An 18,692-nucleotide genomic window follows, 5' to 3' on the forward strand; every position below is an offset into this window, starting at 1 on the left:
CAACCCACACAATTTTCATAAGCTTGTGCTATATATTTCCATGTATTTCCCTCTTAAAACTGAAAATAATAACCAAATCTTACCTACATTAAATATTACATCAACCAACACAAAAAACAAACAACACCAAGCAATATTACTTTCAAGAACTATGTCTCTGTTTTCATTTTCTTCTCAGAATTAAACTTAGTAGTATTACAAATATGAAACAACTTATCACAAACTTGTCGAGACGAAGGTCTCTCTGCTGGAACTGTTCTTGTGCACTGTAACGCAACTTCGAGTACTTGAAAAATCGCAGATTCTTCATTAGGTAAAAGTGGTTTCAATGGCGGATCTACCAATTCTTCTCGGGTCTTGTCTGACATTTCGATATGAGACTCAACCCATCTTACCATGTCCATATCAACACCAAAAGTTCCATCTGTCGGCATTTTTCCACTCACCAGTTCCATAAATACAATTCCCATACTGTAAACATCACTCTTCTCTGTCGCCTTTAATGAATATGCGTACTCTATAAACAAACAATTTTAAAATTTTCATTAGAAACTCATATTAAGATTCAAGATTTCATGAATTTAACTCAGCTTTAAGAAGAGGGTAGTCCTTATATGGGAAGTATACCCGACCATCCACAATACCCATCGAAGGTATTTGATTATTCGAACCACAATTCATCATGGGTTAAGTACATTATCAAGATTTGTGAATTTAACTTGGTTAAGAAGATTAAAGTCTTCAAATGGGAAGGAAAACTTGACGATCCACAAAAATAACGAAGAAAAAGTATACTATATATATATGTATATATATATATATATATATGTATATATATATATATATATGTACATGTATACATATAGAAAATAAATGTATGAAAAGTGTTAGTAGGGGATAATAGTACCTGGTGCTATGTAGCCATAAGATCCAGCAAACCAGGAGGATGATTCCGTATTTGTCGAATCAAGATTATCAGGTAGTAACTTTGCCAGACCGAAATCTCCTAAATGTGGCTCCATATCAGAATCAAGCAATAAATTACTCGACTTGATATCCCTATGAATGATCCGAGGAACACAGTCATGATGAAGATATTCAACTCCAAGTGCTAAACCGATTGCTATCTTCAATCTTACTTCCCAATCGAGGCTTTTTTTCTTCTTGTTAGGTATGGAATTTTGATGCAACCAATCGTATAAGCTTCCGTTTTCCATATACTCATATATCAACAGATTAAAAGCTCCTCCTTGTTTACTACAACAACCCATAAGTTTCACTAAATGTCTATGTCTTATCCTTCCGAGTGTTTGAATTTCCCTTGAAAAACTTTTATCCAATAAATAATCGTCTTTTCTCATGATCTTCTTCACTGCTACAACTTCGCCGGTTGCTAGTTCTGCCTTGTAAATTGTTCCTGACCCACCAGATCCTATCACAAATTCATCGCTTAGATTATGGGTAGCTTCAAGGATATCTTCCCATTTGAATTCCCTTGATATGGTAGCGTTTTGGAAGATTAATCGTCTTTGCATTGATGAACTAGATGAATATACAAAACTCACTTCTTGATCTCCACGTAAATATCGATGTTTCTGTTTGAACACGAGGAAATAGCAGAGCAACAGAATTATAATAATGGCAACTAGAGTCAAGGTAGCAGCAACGGCTACCACAGAAGATGTTTTCCAGCGAGAGTTGACATGGTCGGATTCATTTCTGCTACATTTACGATCAAGTTGACTTCCACAAAGTCCTGTATTTCCGACGAAAACATTGGCTGGCCAGTGAGAGAATTGTTCATCTAATCTCCCTTGAAGATTGTTGTAAGAGAGATCAAGCCTACCCAAACTGCTCATCTCACTGATCTGTAAAGGAATTTCTCCAACAAGTTGATTGTGAGATAGATCAAGAACTTCGAGTTTCGTTAGTAGCCCAAGAGAAGGTGGGATTTCACCAGTGAGAATATTATTACTGATGTCTAAAATGCTCTGCAAATTCTGCATCTGACTCACTTCGATCGGGATTTCACCATCAAATCTGTTTCCTGAGAGACGAAGCTCGTAAAGCTTGCTTAACTTGGCTATAGTCCGAGGAATCGGTCCAGAGAATTGATTTTGATTCAGATTGAGGACATTTAGAGATGATAAATCTCCAACTTCAAGAGGGAGAGTTCCATTGAGTGAATTGTTATCAAGAGAAAGAACAAGAAGATTTCTGCAATTAAATATCTCTTGAGGAAGAGACCCGATAAAACGATTCGACGATAGCTTGAGCTCCCCCAATTGAGGCAAGTTTCCGAGCCAAGTCGGAATTGGTCCATCAAGAAGATTGTTGTTGAGATCAATGTGAGTGAGTTTCTTACAGAATGAGAGATCAAATGGTATATTTCCAATAAGTGAATTACTTGAAAGATCTAACAATGAGAGCTCAATGATCTTTCCTATGTTTACTGGGATTCTACCCACAAATCGATTTCTTCCCAATCTTAGTCTCTCAAGAGAAGGTGAATTACCCAATTGCGAAGGAATCATTCCATCAAACTGATTATTAGTAATATCGAAAGAAAGATACGATTTCGAAACACATAATGGATCAATACTACCATTCAATCTATTATTAGACAAATTAATTCTAGTTAAATTTGAAACATTCTTTAATTCTTCAGGAAGATTACCTTCTAGTGAATTGTTGTAAAGCATCAACTGTTCCATTGATTTCAAGAACCCAATTGTCGCCGGAATTCCACCCGAAAGTCCATTATCTGCTAAATCTAGTATAGTTAAGTTCTTGCAGTTACCCAAAGTCGCCGGAATTTCGCCCGTTAGACTATTCTGTCTCAGATGAAGTAATTCCAAATTAGCAAGTCTCCCAATTGTTATTGGAATTCTCCCATTAAACTGATTTCCAAAGAAATCAACCATTTGTAAACTTGAACAATTACCCAATTCCAATGGAATTTCCCCTGTAAATTGATTCTCATAGAGATATAAAATTTGAAGGTTCCCAAGTTTTCCAATTTCTTTAGGTATTTCACCATGAAAGTTGTTGTGGTATAGAGTTAGGGTTTCAAGATTTGTTAGGTTACCAATTGGTTGAGGAATTACACCAATCAAACTATTGTTATTGAGTAACAAATCAGTAAGATTAATGAGATCAAATATTTGAATTGGAATTGAACCATTTAAGTGATTATCAGCTAAATCAAGCTGTTTCAATGACAAACATTCACCCATTTGAATCGGAATTTCTCCATTAAACTGATTACCAGAAAGAATCAAATGTTCTAAACTTGTAATGTTTGAACAAATCTTTCTAGGTATAATTCCTGAAAGCTTATTACTTGATAAAACCATATAAACCAGTTTCTCAAAATCCCCAAATTCTTCTGGAATTTCACCTGTCAATTTATTTACTGATAAATCAAGATTTTGAAGATTACCCATTTTAGCTAATGATCCTGGGATTGATCCTTCAAGTTCATTACCCATGAGATTCAGATAAACGAGTTGACTCAGCTCACCGATTTGACTCGGAACATTTCCTGACAGAGAATTATTTGCTAGGTTAAGAATCTGAAGATTCTGAAGATTACCCATTTCTTTTGGAATCATACCAGTAAGATTATTCTCAGCAGCAGTGAAGACGATGAGATTTGAGCAGTTCCCAAGCTCAATTGGAATCGGTCCAGTTAGTTCATTTTGCTGTAAAACCAGGTTCTGAAGTTGACTGAGTCGACCGATTTCAGTTGGAATTGCACCCGTTAGACTACAAGAAGCTAAACCAAGAACAACCAAGTTATTGAAATCACCAAAGAAACTTGGAATTGAACCAGTAAGATCGTTATCACCTATTCGAATAATTTGAATATTTTTTAGCGATCTGAGTTCACTCGGAATCGGACCACTGAGTTGATTAGAGAAGAGAAGTAAAGAAACAAGAGAAGTAAGGTTAGAGAGATGAGGTGGGATTTCACCACTGAGTCGGTTGGAAGAGAGATCAAGATGGTTAAGATATTTTAACTGACCGAGTGAAGGAGATATTGACCCGGTTAATAACGAGTCAGACAGGTTAAGACCAACTACATGTACCGATTCAGAAACCGAGTTAACCCCACATGAAACTCCTCTCCAATTACAGAAATTTGGGTTTTCTTCAGACCAATCATTTAAAACTTTTAATGGGTCTTCTGTAAATGATTTCTTAACTTCCAACAGAACTCTCAGACTTGAGGATGAATCAGAAACTGAGTTGACTCGTCGACTCAACCCGATTCCAAAACAGAGGAAACTAGTCAATAAAAGTACTGATAGAATCAGAGGAGAGATGAATTTAGGATTACCCATGTTTTGATTTTCTCTCTCTAGGACTTTTTTTTTTCCTTCAGAAAATTAGAGAGAGAAAAGGATTCTGAGAGAGAGACAGAGTGATAGTGAGGAGTGAATAATACAGTAGAAAGGAAACAATCGAAATGGGTTTATATTGTTTGTTAGTAGTAGCCATTAATTACTTCTTGTTTGGATAGAAAACGCGTTTTTTTCTGAATTGCCAACCTTCTTAACGAATGCATGTTCTTGAATATTTCTAGAGAGAGAGAGAGAGAGAGTGTTCTTGGAGACTGTACTCTGTTTAATGTTGAAGAAAAAACTCGAAATAAGTGAAGTCTATGAAATGGGTCGGAGAAAAAAGATAAGGAAGAGAGAGAAAGTTAGAGAGAGAGAGAGAGGGAGGGATAGAATTTGATGAAGAAAAGGAAACAGATATTGATGCCATTAATGACGACCAAACAGCTACCTGCTCTTAATATGAGAGAGAAACAGAGAGTCAATATAAAGTATGGTATGAAAAGGTCAACCAGAGTAGTATGAAATCTTAGAGAGAGAAAGAGAGAAGGTTTTGTCAGAGAGAGATTTTGATTCAGTAAGGAGGTGATACAGTTGTTGAAGGAGATAGAGAGAGAGAGAGAGAAGAATTGTGGGGTTGCCATGTTTGCTGGGTTTTAGTGTTTTAGCTGACGTAAGATTTTTGTAGTGAAAGAAAGAGAGCTGTTGAGTTCCTATTTTTAAAATATATTTTTGTGTTGAAAAAGGCTACAGAGTCAAAGAGATTTAAGAAGGGAAGTAGATAGAGAGAGAGAGAGGGAGAGAGAGAGAGAGAGAGAGAGATGAGAGATAAGCCCACAATTCCAACTCCTCACATACTTAAAAACAAATAAACTTCCAACTTAATCTTCAAAACTAATACTAATACTATATTCTGTTTCATTGTTTTTATCTTCATGTTCTTATATGATCTTTCCTTCCCTATCTTAATCAAATCCAATATATGAAAACTAATTGGGTCAAAAGAATAAATTAAAGATAATCCTTTACTTTTTTTTATGAAAATTAATTAGGTTAGAATTTAAAGAGAAGAGGTATAATTGTATAAACCCTTTGTTTTGATTAATCTTACTTATTGGGTTGAGCCACCAAACTCTAATGTCTTCTAGCACCTCTTTTATTCCCTCTTCTCTATTTTTTTCTTTGTTTAACCAACTAAACAATTATACATGATTATGAATAGACCTTGGGTTAGCTATATATCTTTCTTATCTTATGGGTAACAATAATAGTGGGATAATATAGGTTGAAGACTACTGGTGTATATGTAGATAATAATGAGTTAACTTGGGGTATTGTTCATATAATACTTGTAAGTTTTTACTACAAACCAAACATCACCCATCATTCTATTATTTATGATTTGTGTTATTTACTAATTATATATATTAGAAGCTAAGTCCAGAATAATAATTTTCAGAACAGGTACTTTGCCAGTTATTTTTCCTCAGACGAATATCGGTGCACTTACATGGCGCGCCACGTCGAGCAGAGTATTTGACATGCAAAATTTTTTTATTTGACTTTTCACATTTTGAAATGTGTTCCTCAATTTTAGATCGATAACAAATAAGTCTTTTTTGTAAGAGTAAATTCATCTGATCTAAAATTCCTCCTTCAATTGCTCTCGCTCTCGACGAAGAGCATCTCCCATGGGCGCTCACACTTTAAAATTTATAGTGTGACATAGAATGTTTAGAGTTTTTATTAAAAGAACCATCTCCAAGAAGACACTCTATTAACACACTTAATGATGATGTAACACAGTTAATTTAGAGACACTCAAGACGACACTTTAAATCCAAATTGGCCTCTTAAGTGTATCTGAGTGGCAACTTATTTAACTTTAAAATCTAAACTAATATAAAACTTCATTTTATAACTGCTTTCCTATTAAATTTAGGATCGACATGTGTATCAAATGGAGTAATTTTGGAGATCTCCGTTGATGACATAAAATGTTTAAAGGTTCTCTATTTAGGTACTTAGGAAAGAAAATCTTAATTGACACTTGAAAACTAGGATTTATAGAGTTTTTGTTAGGTCTCTCGTAGGAGATGCTTTAATCTCGATCCTGTCGATTAACTCGGACCAGCAGTGTTCCGGGTCAGGTACCGACATCAGTAGCACTACCATGAGTTGACTAAGCAGATCATCAGTAGACCAAATCGGGATCCAAATCCATACCCACTTCTTCTGGATCCAACAATAACATCTAAGGTAGGCAGGGGGAGCATCAGCTAGCCCTTGATCCGGTTGTTGAACCAGTTGGTGATCGAGACCTATAACAATAGAAATATAAATCGAAAGAAATCTCTCTCTAAATACACACACACACACACACACATATATACCTCTATATCCCTCTGTGTCTCTCCCATCATTAGCTCTTATAAGTGTATACAAGTCTTTGTATTTTATGTATTTGTCAAGGGTATTTCTGCCCTTCTTACTTTGTATCTTCTGTCTATTTAATAGAAGTGTTGCCCTCTTTTTTAGGGCATCTTGGCCATTTCATTCACATGGTATCAAGAGCCGTCTTGGTTACTCAAATTGTTCTTGTTTTCAGTGTTTTCTCTTCTTCTTCTACTTGTCTTGTCGAGTCTTGTCTTGTCTTGTCTTGTCTTGTCTTGCCTTCTTCTCTGTTTTTCGTCTCTAGTTTTCTTCTTTGCTGAATCAACTCAACATATCTCTTTTCTTACTATGGGTTTTACCCAAAGTGTTCTCTACTCTCTTTATTTTCCCACTCTCTCTAACATTTCTAACCTCCTTTCTATCAAACTTGATCGAAAAAACTATCTCCTATGGCACAGCCAAATGCTTCCCATCTTGCACAGTTGAGATCTCTTCAAGTTTGTTAATGGTTCATGTCCTCCTCCAACTGAGATTTTACCTTCTTCTCAGTCTTCCACTCCATTGATCAACCCTGACTATGTTTTCTGGTATCGCATTGATCAAATGCTGCTTTCCTGGATTAATGCAACATTAACTGAACCAATTCTCTCTCAAGATCTTGGTCTAACCACCTCACAATCTGTGTGGGAAGCTCTAGAAAGAAGCTTTTCTTCAGTTAACTCGGTTAAAGTGATGAATCTTAAACTCCAGCTTCAAACCTGCAAAAAGGGTTCATCAAGTATTTCACATTATCTTCTTCGAGTCAAAAATCTGTATGATTCTCTCTCTTCAGCTGGTCATGTTGTATCTGATCAAGAACTTGTTCATGTTGTTCTCTCAGGTCTAGGTCCTGAATTTGAGTCATTTGTGACTTCTATTACTACTCGATTAACACCACCTTCATATGATGAACTCTACTCTCTGCTTCTTACTCTAGAGTTTCGCCATGGACTTCTTATTACTCCTCACCTCAACCAACTGTTTTGAATACAAACTCTTCTCCCTCTCCTCGACCTCACCAAAATCCTTCTCGTTGCACAAGAGGAAGAGGAAGTAACAAAGAAGGTGGTCGAGGATCTTACCGTGGTTATGGTTGATGAGACATGAAAATGTCCCATCTGAATCTCTTAAATCGGGTTAGTTAGTCCAGTTCGAGCGGTTACTATGATGATTTGTTTGATTTTCTTTCTCAGGTGTCTTTATGGAGTTTAGTGTGGAAAACGGATAAAATTGGGAGAAAGACACACTTGAGGGCATTTTGGTCAATTAGAGGTTATGTTCGTCTGGTTTTTTGGTTTATGTTGATACTCGGATAAAAGAAGAGTCAAAGACGGATCCGTAGGTGAAAACGGAAGTCAAATCGGAGTCCGGACGAACAATTTAGGCGAAGTCAAAGTTCGAGTCAAAACCAGTCGGGCAAATGTTAACATGAGCCGTCAGTGACACATGGCGCGGAAAGAGGAATCAGATCGCATGGCTGGAAAACCATGCGGGATGTATTCGGGCACTTACGGTGTATACCGGGTGCCTCCACGAGTCCACACTTCCTTACATCCGAGCACACAGCTCTGGTAGACCATCTCGGATTTATACCAAGATCGAACGGCTGTTGTTGCTCACGACCATATGGCATTATCTTTGAAGTTCTTTTTATATCTTATCGTCCAACCGCGAAGCACAAAATCTTCTTTTTTTTTATTAGCCAAAACCGTGTAAGTGATTCTCTCTCCCTCCCTTATCTTCTCTCAAAAACAGAGAGAGAAGAGGAGACGAATTTGGGGGGAGATCAGGTTTTAGAAGATAGAACAGTAGAGAAAGAGGAAGGGATAGATAGGGCTAGCGAGTTTATCTCGGATTTGGATTTAGGGAGGATTCGATTTGTTATTTTTGGGTCTAGAAAGGAGAAAAAGAAGAACAGAGAAGGGGCATGACGGTTTAGAGGACAGAACAAAGAGGGAGAAAAGATCACCATCATCACTCATTTTCGTTTCTTTTTTCTTTTTATTTCTGTTTCTTAGTGAGAGAGAAAGAGATTACAGAGGAAGAGAGAGAGATTATAGAGAGATTGATGTTATAGAGTTAGAGAGAGAGAGACAGAAAGATTCGGTTTTGATAAAATATAATCTTCATTCTGTTTTTGGTTTTCTTTTTGTTTTTGTTTTCTTGGTGAGAGAGAGATATAATACTTAAAGAGAAAGAGATTACAAAGAGTTATAGAAGAAAGAGAGAGATAATCAGAAAGTTAGAGAGAGAAAGAGAGTTGGAGAAGACGAGAAAAGAGAGTGGAAAATAATTTTCCCACAGAAAAAATATTTCCGAGAAGACAGAAAATCATTTTCCTGAAGGGTGCGTTTGGCTGCAGACAGGAAAATCAGAAGGAAACCATTTCCAGCAAGAATAAAAGTTATGTTTTCTTCTTCCCTTTGCTTCTTACTTTATTTTCTGAATTTTACTATCTTTTCCGTGAGTAACTAAGTTTTATATCTAGGGTTTTAGATGAAGTCCATAATAATTAGTTTTACTAATACTATTTATATGTGAGTTAATAAATTCTTGATACTAATTTCCTATATTTTGAATTCTTATTGCTTTTAAACGATGATATATTCCGGATTTTATATCATTAATGTTATAAAACCCGAGTTAAATAGAAACTTGATTAACTAATGCAAATACCTCATATTTAGAATTGATTATATGGATGGATTCGAAAACCCTAGGTTCCCATTTTCTGAATATCAACTTAAGTGTTATTTAAAGTTTACTTGCTATTTTTTTTTTAATTTTGAATCATATTACCAATCAAACCACTTGTTGAAGTCATAATAGTTTTAAGGTTAGAATTTGAGTTTGACTTAGTCTCTGAGGAACGAACCGGTCTTACCGGAATTTACAACTTGACACCCGTGCACTTGTGGGTGTAGACCTATTTTGGAAACTTTTTAGACCCATCAAGTTTTTGGCGCCGCTGCCGGAGACTTAGTTTGAATTTAATCTAATTTTATTTTTATTTTTGGTAAGTTTTTATTTTAGGACACTTTGACTTGCTTTTCCATTTTTGGTGTAGAACACTAAGGAGCAAAGAAGAAGGCGCAACAAGGAGAGGAGCTCAAGAAGAAGAATTTACATTTTATATTTAGTATTTTTTTTTTTGGTGAGAGAGAAAGACTTTAGACTTTCAAGATTTTATTTTTGGATTTAAGTTTTGAACCTAATTTAAAGGGCATAATTGTAACCGAAAACCAAAACGAAGTCTCGGGTTGGAACACTCGTGGGGAGAGTGCCCCGGGTCGTCCACAAAGGTCATCGCCCGTCTTGAACGGGAGGTAAATTTCTTGAACACCCACGAATCTCCTGTCAGTGGGTATTTGTGTGAATTCGTGTGCCTAATTGTTGTGACCAGACTGTTCAGTGTAATCATTCTAGTAAGGGCACTAACCCAGTTACAATATAGGAGACGGTTTTCATCACCGTTCTCTTGCCCACGTAGGTAACAACATTCACGATCCTAAACCTCACCTAAATAGCTAAAATCTGATTTAGACATTAGCCCCTAAGGTCTCGAGCTCATAGGATCTTTGAAACGATTCAGGGACTTAATATTTACTTCGGCATTCCTAAAGGGAAAGTTCACTCAACTCTTTATAAGGTCGCCTCGAGAAGAGGAAACGTTACCAGGTTGGACGGCTATCACAACGTTCATCGTTGGTCGTCTCCAGGAGTTGTTTGACCGTAGTTTTGGACGGAGTAACCCTCATAAACATTATAGTTTAAGCTTTGCTACGAAGTAGGAGCTGTCTAGATTTATAGGGTGAATCTGACAAACCTGTCTATCGTCTAGATTTTGTTTAAGTTGCTTGGTGGAGTAAGCCTGATTGTGTTTGTCGTCCTATAGGTTCCTCGTAGTGATTCTTTGGTTCGAATATCCTTGGTCATTGGGCTCTAGTTTATGCCCAATAGATATCGTGATAAGAGAGGTCGTTTCATCAGTAGAGAAACACATTTAAGTAATCTTTTAGCGAATCTCTCTTTGAGTGACACTATGGGTGAAAATCTAAACCAAGCCAGGGATGGAAATCAGCCTATGACACTCGGGGATTACATGAATCCCACTAGAACGTGTCAACCGTCATGCATACAGTTACCCCACTGCACGACTAAATTCGAGTTGAAGCCGAGCATTATTCAAATGCTCCATGTTTTCCATGGGGTTGAGAACGAGAATCCCTACTACCATGTTGGGGATTTAAATTTGTGGGACTATGAAATTCCCCAATATGCCTGATGAAATATTGAGACTTAGGTTGTTCCCTTTCTCACTGAAAGAGAAAGCAAAATCTTGGTTGTATGCCTTACAACCCCATTCTATTACTACATGAGAAGAATTGAGTAGTTCATTTCTTCTGAAATTCTTCCCGAAACACAAAACTACCTCTTTAAGGCAAAGTCGTAACAGTTTTGTGCAGCAAGAAGGAGAGTCTCTTTACAGATATCTTGAGAGATTTAAAGAGATCTTACTATAGTGTCCACACCATGGTTTTGAAAAAATGAGACTAGTCCAGATTCTCTATGACGGACTAGATTACCCAACTACATCCATGGTAGAATCTTTCTTTAGTGGCGGATTTATCAGTAAAACCGCCGATGAGTGCATGGCATTTCTAGAAGAGTTGGCTGAGAAATCCCACAATGGGAAACTTCTAAAGGACCTCCTACTAGGGCCAATCCTACTCCGAATAAATGTGGCATCTATAGAGTTGATGAGTCAGATCTTAAACTCGCCGCCTTGACGAGAAGGATAGAAGACCTAGAACTTGGTCAGCCTAAAGCATTAAGGGAGGATCCCACTCAGGCCATGAGTGTTGGAAATGAATCCATCTCTTATCCGTGCTCGTCTGTGGAGACCCATCTCATACTGGAAATAAGTGTACCCTATTCTTTGTTCCTGACAAAAAAGAGCATACTAATGCTCTTTATCAAAACTCTAGACAAGATAACCGTCAGAAATATGATCCTTATTCGAACACTTATAATCCGGGTTGGAGAAATCACCCCAATTTTTCTTGGTCAAAGGGTTAGGGTCAGATTAGTAGTTCAATGAACCCTCCTGGGTTTAATGCTCCTAAGAACCCTTATGCTCAAAATCAGGGTCAATCTAGTACCCAATACCCTTCTCAGAACAATGAGTCTTTAGAGGAAACCATGAAGCAGCTAGCTAAGGCCCAAATGGAGTTTGCACAACAGACCAACCAGACTATACAACAGGCCAACCAGACTATATCTAGTCTAAGAACCGAGGTAGGTCAACTTACAGAAGCCCTTAGGCAGAGAGAATAGGGTATATTTCCTAGTCAACCAGAGCCAAACCCGAAGGGTAAAATGTCGATGGACCAGGCCAATGCAGTAACCACCCTTAGAAGTGATAGGGCAATTGACAATAAGGTAGGAGTTCCCGAAGATAGTGAACCAAACTCTGAACCGCCAACCTTACCAACTAGTGCCCCTAGTAAAGAGCCTGTGAAGGCTCTTGAGTCTGAAAACCCAGCCATTGTGCCTGAGTCATATGTTCCTAGAGCCCCTTATCCTCAGCGTTTGGTAGAACCTAAGAAGGAGTCTCAGTTTGAGGAGATAATGGAAATGTTCAAACAGGTTAGTATTAACATTCCATTATTAGATGCTGTTAAACAGATCCCAGCTTACGCTAAGTTCCTTAAAGATATATGTACTAGAAAGCGTAAGATGAACGTGCATAAGAAAGTCTTCTTGACTAATCAACTGAGCTCTATTATCCAACAAACCCTTCTATCTAAGTACAAAGACCTAGGAAGTCCTACATTACCATGCACCATAGGGGAACATGAGATAGAACGAGCATTGTTAGATCTAGGTGCTAGTGTTAACCTTCTTCCTTACTCGGTGTACTTATAGTTAGGTGTAGGAAAAATAAAACCCACTTCTGTAGTTCTCCAGTTGGCAGATCGGTCTATTAGGCGACCACGTGGAATAGTGGAAGATGTGTGGATAAAAGTTGGTGAATTCATCTTTCCTGTAGATTTCATCATCTTGGATACCGAACAATTCGTGATACCCAAAGTCAAATTCCCATCATTTTAGGACGACCATTCTTGGCTATTTCTGATGCTGTCATATACTGTAGGAGTGGACTCTTAAGATTGTCTTTTGGAAACATGACTGTAGAGATGAACATCTTTAAAGCTGGACTTTTCCCTGATCATGTTGATGATTTTAGTGAGTTGAATTTGATAGATATGTTCGTTCAGGATTCTTTATCTGAAACTTTATCCGAGGATCCTTTAGAAACATTGTTGGCTCATTTTGGCTTAGACTTTGATGAGGAGGGAAGTATCAATGAGGTAAATGCTTTGCTGGATTCTACCCCACTACTGGATACTGATAAGTGGAAAGCGAAAGTTGAACCCCTCATTTCGTCAGAGCCAATTGACTTGCCAACGTTAGAGACAAATCAACTATCATCTACTTATGAGTCCAGTGGTCCTTCTACCCCAGAGTTGTCTCCATCCACAGACAAACCACCTTCCTTAGAATTGAAACCCATACCTGACAACTTAAAGTATTCGTTTCTAGGCCCGTCTGAAACTCTACCTGTCATTATTGTTTCAGAGTTAGAAAAAGAACAGAAGAGTAGACTGATAGGTGTCCTTAGAAACCACAAAGATGCCTTAGGGTGGTCAATAGCTGATTTAAAGGGTATAAGTCCTTCTGTTTGCATGCACCATATCTATCTAGAGGAAGATGCTAAACCGTCAAGGGAAATGCAACGTCAACTTAACCCTCACATGAAGGAGGTTGTTAGAGCTGAAGTCTTGAAATTATTATGTGCGGGTATCATATACCCTATTTCAGATAGTACTTGGGTCAGTCATGTTCAAATGTACCCAAGAAATCAGGCATTACTGTAGTCAAGAACGAGTCAAATGAGTTAATACCCACCAGGATGACCACTGGGTGGCGTGTTTGTGTTGACTACAGGAAATTGAACACGGTCACGAGGAAAGACCATTTTCCTCTTCCTTTCATTGATCAGATGTTAGAGAGACTAGCTGGGCATAGCTACTACTGTTTCTTAGATGGCTATTCTGGGTATAATCAGATCCCAATAGCCTTCAAGACCAAGAGAAAACCACTTTTACCTGTCCATTTGGAACTTATGCTTATCGACAGATGCCTTTTGGGTTGTGTAATGTGTAGGGTTTTGTGTATCTCATACACTACCTAGTGTTGTAAGCGGAATCTCAAACATCTCATGTTTAACACTAGATTGCCCAGGACCTATATGCATAAACTAATCAATGAACTAGAGAGGGATAAATACCTTAACGCGTTTTTCCCTCGAACCATTCCAATCGCATGCAAAGATCGAGAGCTCCAACTGTAGCTCCTCTACTTGAGACACCGAGTGAATAGACTTGATCTCCCTTCCTTTCAGACTGCTAGGACTTAGTAGAAGGTTGAGAAGAACTCTTCTTCTTGACTAGATTGATAGAATGGGAACTTTTTCTCTATATTCCTCTCTCTCCAATAGCTGTATATTCAGAGAGAGAGAGAGAGCTGTATATTTTTCCTTAGAGAAAAATCCACACCTTTTCTGTTCTTAACTGACCCAATATATAGACAAACCCTAATTAGAATCTCATTCAGATTAGGTTTTCTATTTTCTGGGTCACAGAAAAGATAATTACCAAAATACCCTTTTTGGGGTATTTTGATAATCCCCTTAAGTGTGGCCGGCCAGGGCAGCCCACTATGGGCCTTATATGGCCGGCCCACTTACTCTGGTCGGCCATCTCATGGCCGGCCCAAAGAGCCTCCTTTCTATCTTATCCCGAATCTCCATTCGGACCCTTTTGGCCTTCCCGGTTGAATCCCATCCAACTTAAGCCAGTTCCCGTCTAGTCAATACTCTCTGATCAAGTTACCACTCTTATGTGTAACCCGTTGTAGGATCCGGTCTATGTTAGCCTCGAATCAACTCCTTGATCCGATGATCGTAGTTGGCTTCTAGCAAAGCATTACGACCCCTAATTGGACCGGACTGGATGATCTTTACGTGCGGTCATCGTTATCCTAACTGACAAATTGATCGCATTGCCACCTTGGTCGAAGGACACTCCTTCGGAAGGACATCTCCTTCAGACCGAACGGATAAATCCTTCAGTCTCCCACTTGTACTTAGAACAAGTGCAATGCTCGATTCCCATGTCGCTTAGTATCCCATCTGATACGTCACACGTTTCAGACTTTCTTGATCCAGAGAACAACTGTCAAACCAAATGATTAACTCTTAATCCATTTGAGTGTGGCCACACATTTCCAGTTGCTTCTCCTCAAGTGGCCCGGAGATACTTATCCCTAACTTAATAGGAGGACATCATCCAGTCTTGTACTCCCACTTAACTTCATGTCTATCCTGTCTCCCCCAGTATGCTGCCTTTATAACCTCCTTTTACGGCGCGGCGTTTGACAGTACCAAAGCTCGACATTCCTTACATAAGATGAGTGGAGCACTCATGTTTACGGAATCTCTCCAATCTTGCCTATGAGAGTTTGTGACGCCTTTTCCAACTCCTTGGAAAAACTCTCATCTTTGGGTTAATCCAATGTAGATTCCCCAATCTACATCCATGTAATTGACTTAAATACTATATTCCTATAGCCCATGGAACTGCGCTATCAGTCAATTCCCATGCTAGCCTTCTTAAGTCATTGTTGTCCATGCAATGACCTGGACTAGGGACTTAATAATGAATCTATTCCACGTTCACTTAGTGGGGTTCCATTCACCAGATCACGTATCTGATAAACCCACCTGGAATTCCTCATTATTTTGGACCGTCATTAAACACTAAACCATTATTTAACGACAGAAATAAACTCTTTATTTCTTTTTATTGAATGTAGCTAATTGATTACATGAAAAACCCTTTTTCATTAATCCAATTACAACCTAAAGCCATTCATCGATGCGCTTTATACCTATGCCCCTTCTATGACTCTCATACTTGGGCTGAGGCAGTGGTTTAGTTAACGGATCGGCAACGTTGTCGTCCGTATCGACTTTGCAAATGACCACATCCTTTCGCTCAGTGATTTCCCTAATCACGTGGTACTTCCTTAGGATATGTTTGGATTTCTGGTGTGCCCTTGGTTCCTTAGCCTGGGCGATAGCTCCATTGTTGTCACAATATAGAGTAACCCCATTCTCTATGCTAGGAACTACACCAAGTTCGGAGATAAACTTCTTTATCCAAACTCCTTCCTTCGCTGCTTCCGAAGCGGCAAGGTATTCTGCTTCCGTAGTAGAGTCTGCTACAGTAGTCTGCTTTGAGCTCTTCCAGCTTACTGCTCCTCCATTTAGACAAAAGACATATCCCGACTGCGATCGGAAATCATCTCTGTCTGTTTGGAAGCTCGCATCCACATGGCCTTCCACGATTAGTTCCTCTTTCCCGCCATACACCAAAAAGTGATCCTTAGTCCTTCTCAAGTACTTCAGGATATTTTTGGCTGCGGTCCAGTGTTTCTCCCCTGGATTAGATTGGTAACGACTACACATACTCAAAGCATATGAGACGTCTGGGCGAGTGCAGACCATGGCGTACATGATAGATCCTATTGCCGAAGCATAAGGCACCTTCTTCATGTGTGCTAGCTCATCAGGATCTCGGGGACACTGAGTTTTGCTAAGCGTCGTACCATGTGTCATGGGTAGGAATCCTCTCTTAGAGTCTTCCATCTTGAACCTCCCAAGAACCTTATCTATATAAGTCTCTTGACTAAGTCCAATCATCCTCCTCGATCTATCTCTATAGATCTTGATGCCCAATATATATTCTGCATCTCCTAGGTCTTTCATTGAAAAACACTTCCTAAGCCACTCTTTCACGGAGTCAAGCATAGGAACGTCATTTCCAACGATCAGTATGTCATCCACATACAGGACCAAGAAAACTAGGTTGCTCCCACTAACCTTCTTGTATACACAAGATTCCTCTTCATTCTTCAGAAAACCAAACTCTTTGATTTTCTCGTCGAATCGAAGATTCCAGCTCCGACTTGCTTGCTTCAACCCGTAGATGGACCTTTGAAGCTTGCAAACCTTTCCAGCATTCCCGGAATCCTCAAAACCCTCAGGCTGTGTCATGTACACATCCTCTTCCAGTTTACCGTTCAGGAAGGCGGTTTTGACATCCATTTGCCAAATCTCATAATCATAATGAGCTGCAATTGCTAGAATAATCCTAATGGACTTAAGCATCGCGACAGGGGAAAAGGTTTCTTCGTAGTCTATACCCTGGACTTGTCTGTAACCTTTTGCCACCAGTCTAGCTTTGAAAACGCTCACGTTTCCAACCTTGTCTGTTTTCATCTTGAAAATCCATTTGCATCCTATGGGTTTTACTCCATCGGGCAAATCAACCAAGTTCCAAACTTGATTCTCAGACATGGATTCCATTTCGGATTTCATGGCTCCCAGCCATTTTTCGGAGTCTGGGCTCGTCATAGCTTCTTCGTAGGTGCTGGGTTCGTTATCCTCTACCAACAACAACTCTTGTCGTTGAGACAACTCAATCAGCCTTGCGGACCTACGCGGGGCTTGAACAACAGGTGAGACACTCTCAACTCCTTGAGGGTTCTCCTGCGAATCACATTCGCTCTGCGCGGGAGGATCTCCGAGATCTACCATCTCATCCCCTCTTTCCTCTTCTATCGGCTCATAATAGTTAGGAATCGCGACTTCTGACATCGGTGCAACGGTGTCAGTTTGTTGCTCAGATCGAACCTCTTCGATCTCTATATTTCTCCCACTTGTCTTCTTGGAAAGGAACTCCTTTTCAAGGAAGACACCATCACGAGCAACAAACACTTTGTTCTCTGACGGGTTGTAGAAGTAATACCCCTTTGTCTCTTTCGGATAACCGACGAAGAGACACTTGTCTGATCTTGGTGCTAGTTTATCTCCTTGTAAACGCTTTACATAAACATCGCAACCCCAGACTTTAAGAAAAGACAACTTTGGAACCTTTCCAGTCCACATCTCATGTGGCGTCTTTTCTACAGCTTTTGACGGAGCTCGGTTAAGTGTGAAAGCAGCCGTTTCTAGAGCATACCCCCAGAAAGTGTTAGGAAGATCGGCTAAGTTCATCATCGATCGAACCATGTCCATCAATGTTCGATTCCTCCTCTCGGACACACCGTTCATCTGAGGTGTTCCTGGAGGAGTGAGTTGTGAAACTATTCCACAACTCCGAAGATGATCCTCAAACTCTTGACTCAAATACTCACCACCTCGATCCGATCGAATGGCTTTTATTTTCTTGCCAAGCTGATTCTCTACTTCATTCTGGAATTGTTTGAACACTTCAAACGATTCCGACTTATGCCTCATTAGATACACGTAACCATATCTAGTGAAGTCATCAGTGAACGTAATGAAGTAGCCATAGTTACCTCTCGCGAGTGTACTCATAGGTCCGCATACATCCGTATGTATCAGTCCTAAGGGTTCACTCACCCGATCTCCTTTCCCTTTGAAGGACGATCTTGTCATCTTGCCCACTAAGCATGGCTCACATGTATCGTACGATTCCAAATCACACGATCCCAGAAGTCCATCTGCATGAAGCTTCTGCATGCGTTTCATGTTAATGTGACCCAAACGACAATGCCAGAGATAACTTTGGTTAGAATCATGAGTACGAAGCCGTTTCGTGTCTATGTTCAGGATTTCGTCTTCTATGTTCACAACATAAAGACCATTACGCAGCTTAGCACTGGTGTAGAACATCTCACCCTTGTATAAAGAACAACTCTTGTCCTTTATTATAGTGTGATATCCCTCTTTGTCTAACACCGACGCAGAGATGATGTTCCTCG

The 18,692-nt window shown here is 39.1% G+C and overlaps 1 protein-coding gene across 1 annotated transcript; it reads right to left on the reverse strand.

Moving 5' to 3' along the window:
• Positions 1 to 12: 12 nt before the first annotated feature.
• GSO1 (Leucine-rich repeat transmembrane protein kinase) lies at positions 13 to 5,209 on the reverse strand. The gene is made up of 2 exons (XM_086658421.1): positions 908 to 5,209; positions 13 to 517 (listed from the first exon to the last, which is right to left on the reverse strand). The coding sequence occupies exons 1-2, from the start codon at positions 4,344 to 4,346 to the stop codon at positions 150 to 152; spliced, it is 3,807 nt and encodes a 1,268-aa protein (XP_086514547.1). The 5' UTR covers positions 4,347 to 5,209; the 3' UTR covers positions 13 to 149.
• Between the last annotated feature and the right edge of the window lie 13,483 nt (positions 5,210 to 18,692).

This window comes from Eschscholzia californica, unplaced genomic scaffold, assembly GCF_041429995.1.
Source record: "Eschscholzia californica isolate CP2 unplaced genomic scaffold, dmEscCali1.0.p SCAF_2, whole genome shotgun sequence".
NCBI classification, from domain to species: domain Eukaryota; kingdom Viridiplantae; phylum Streptophyta; class Magnoliopsida; order Ranunculales; family Papaveraceae; genus Eschscholzia; species Eschscholzia californica.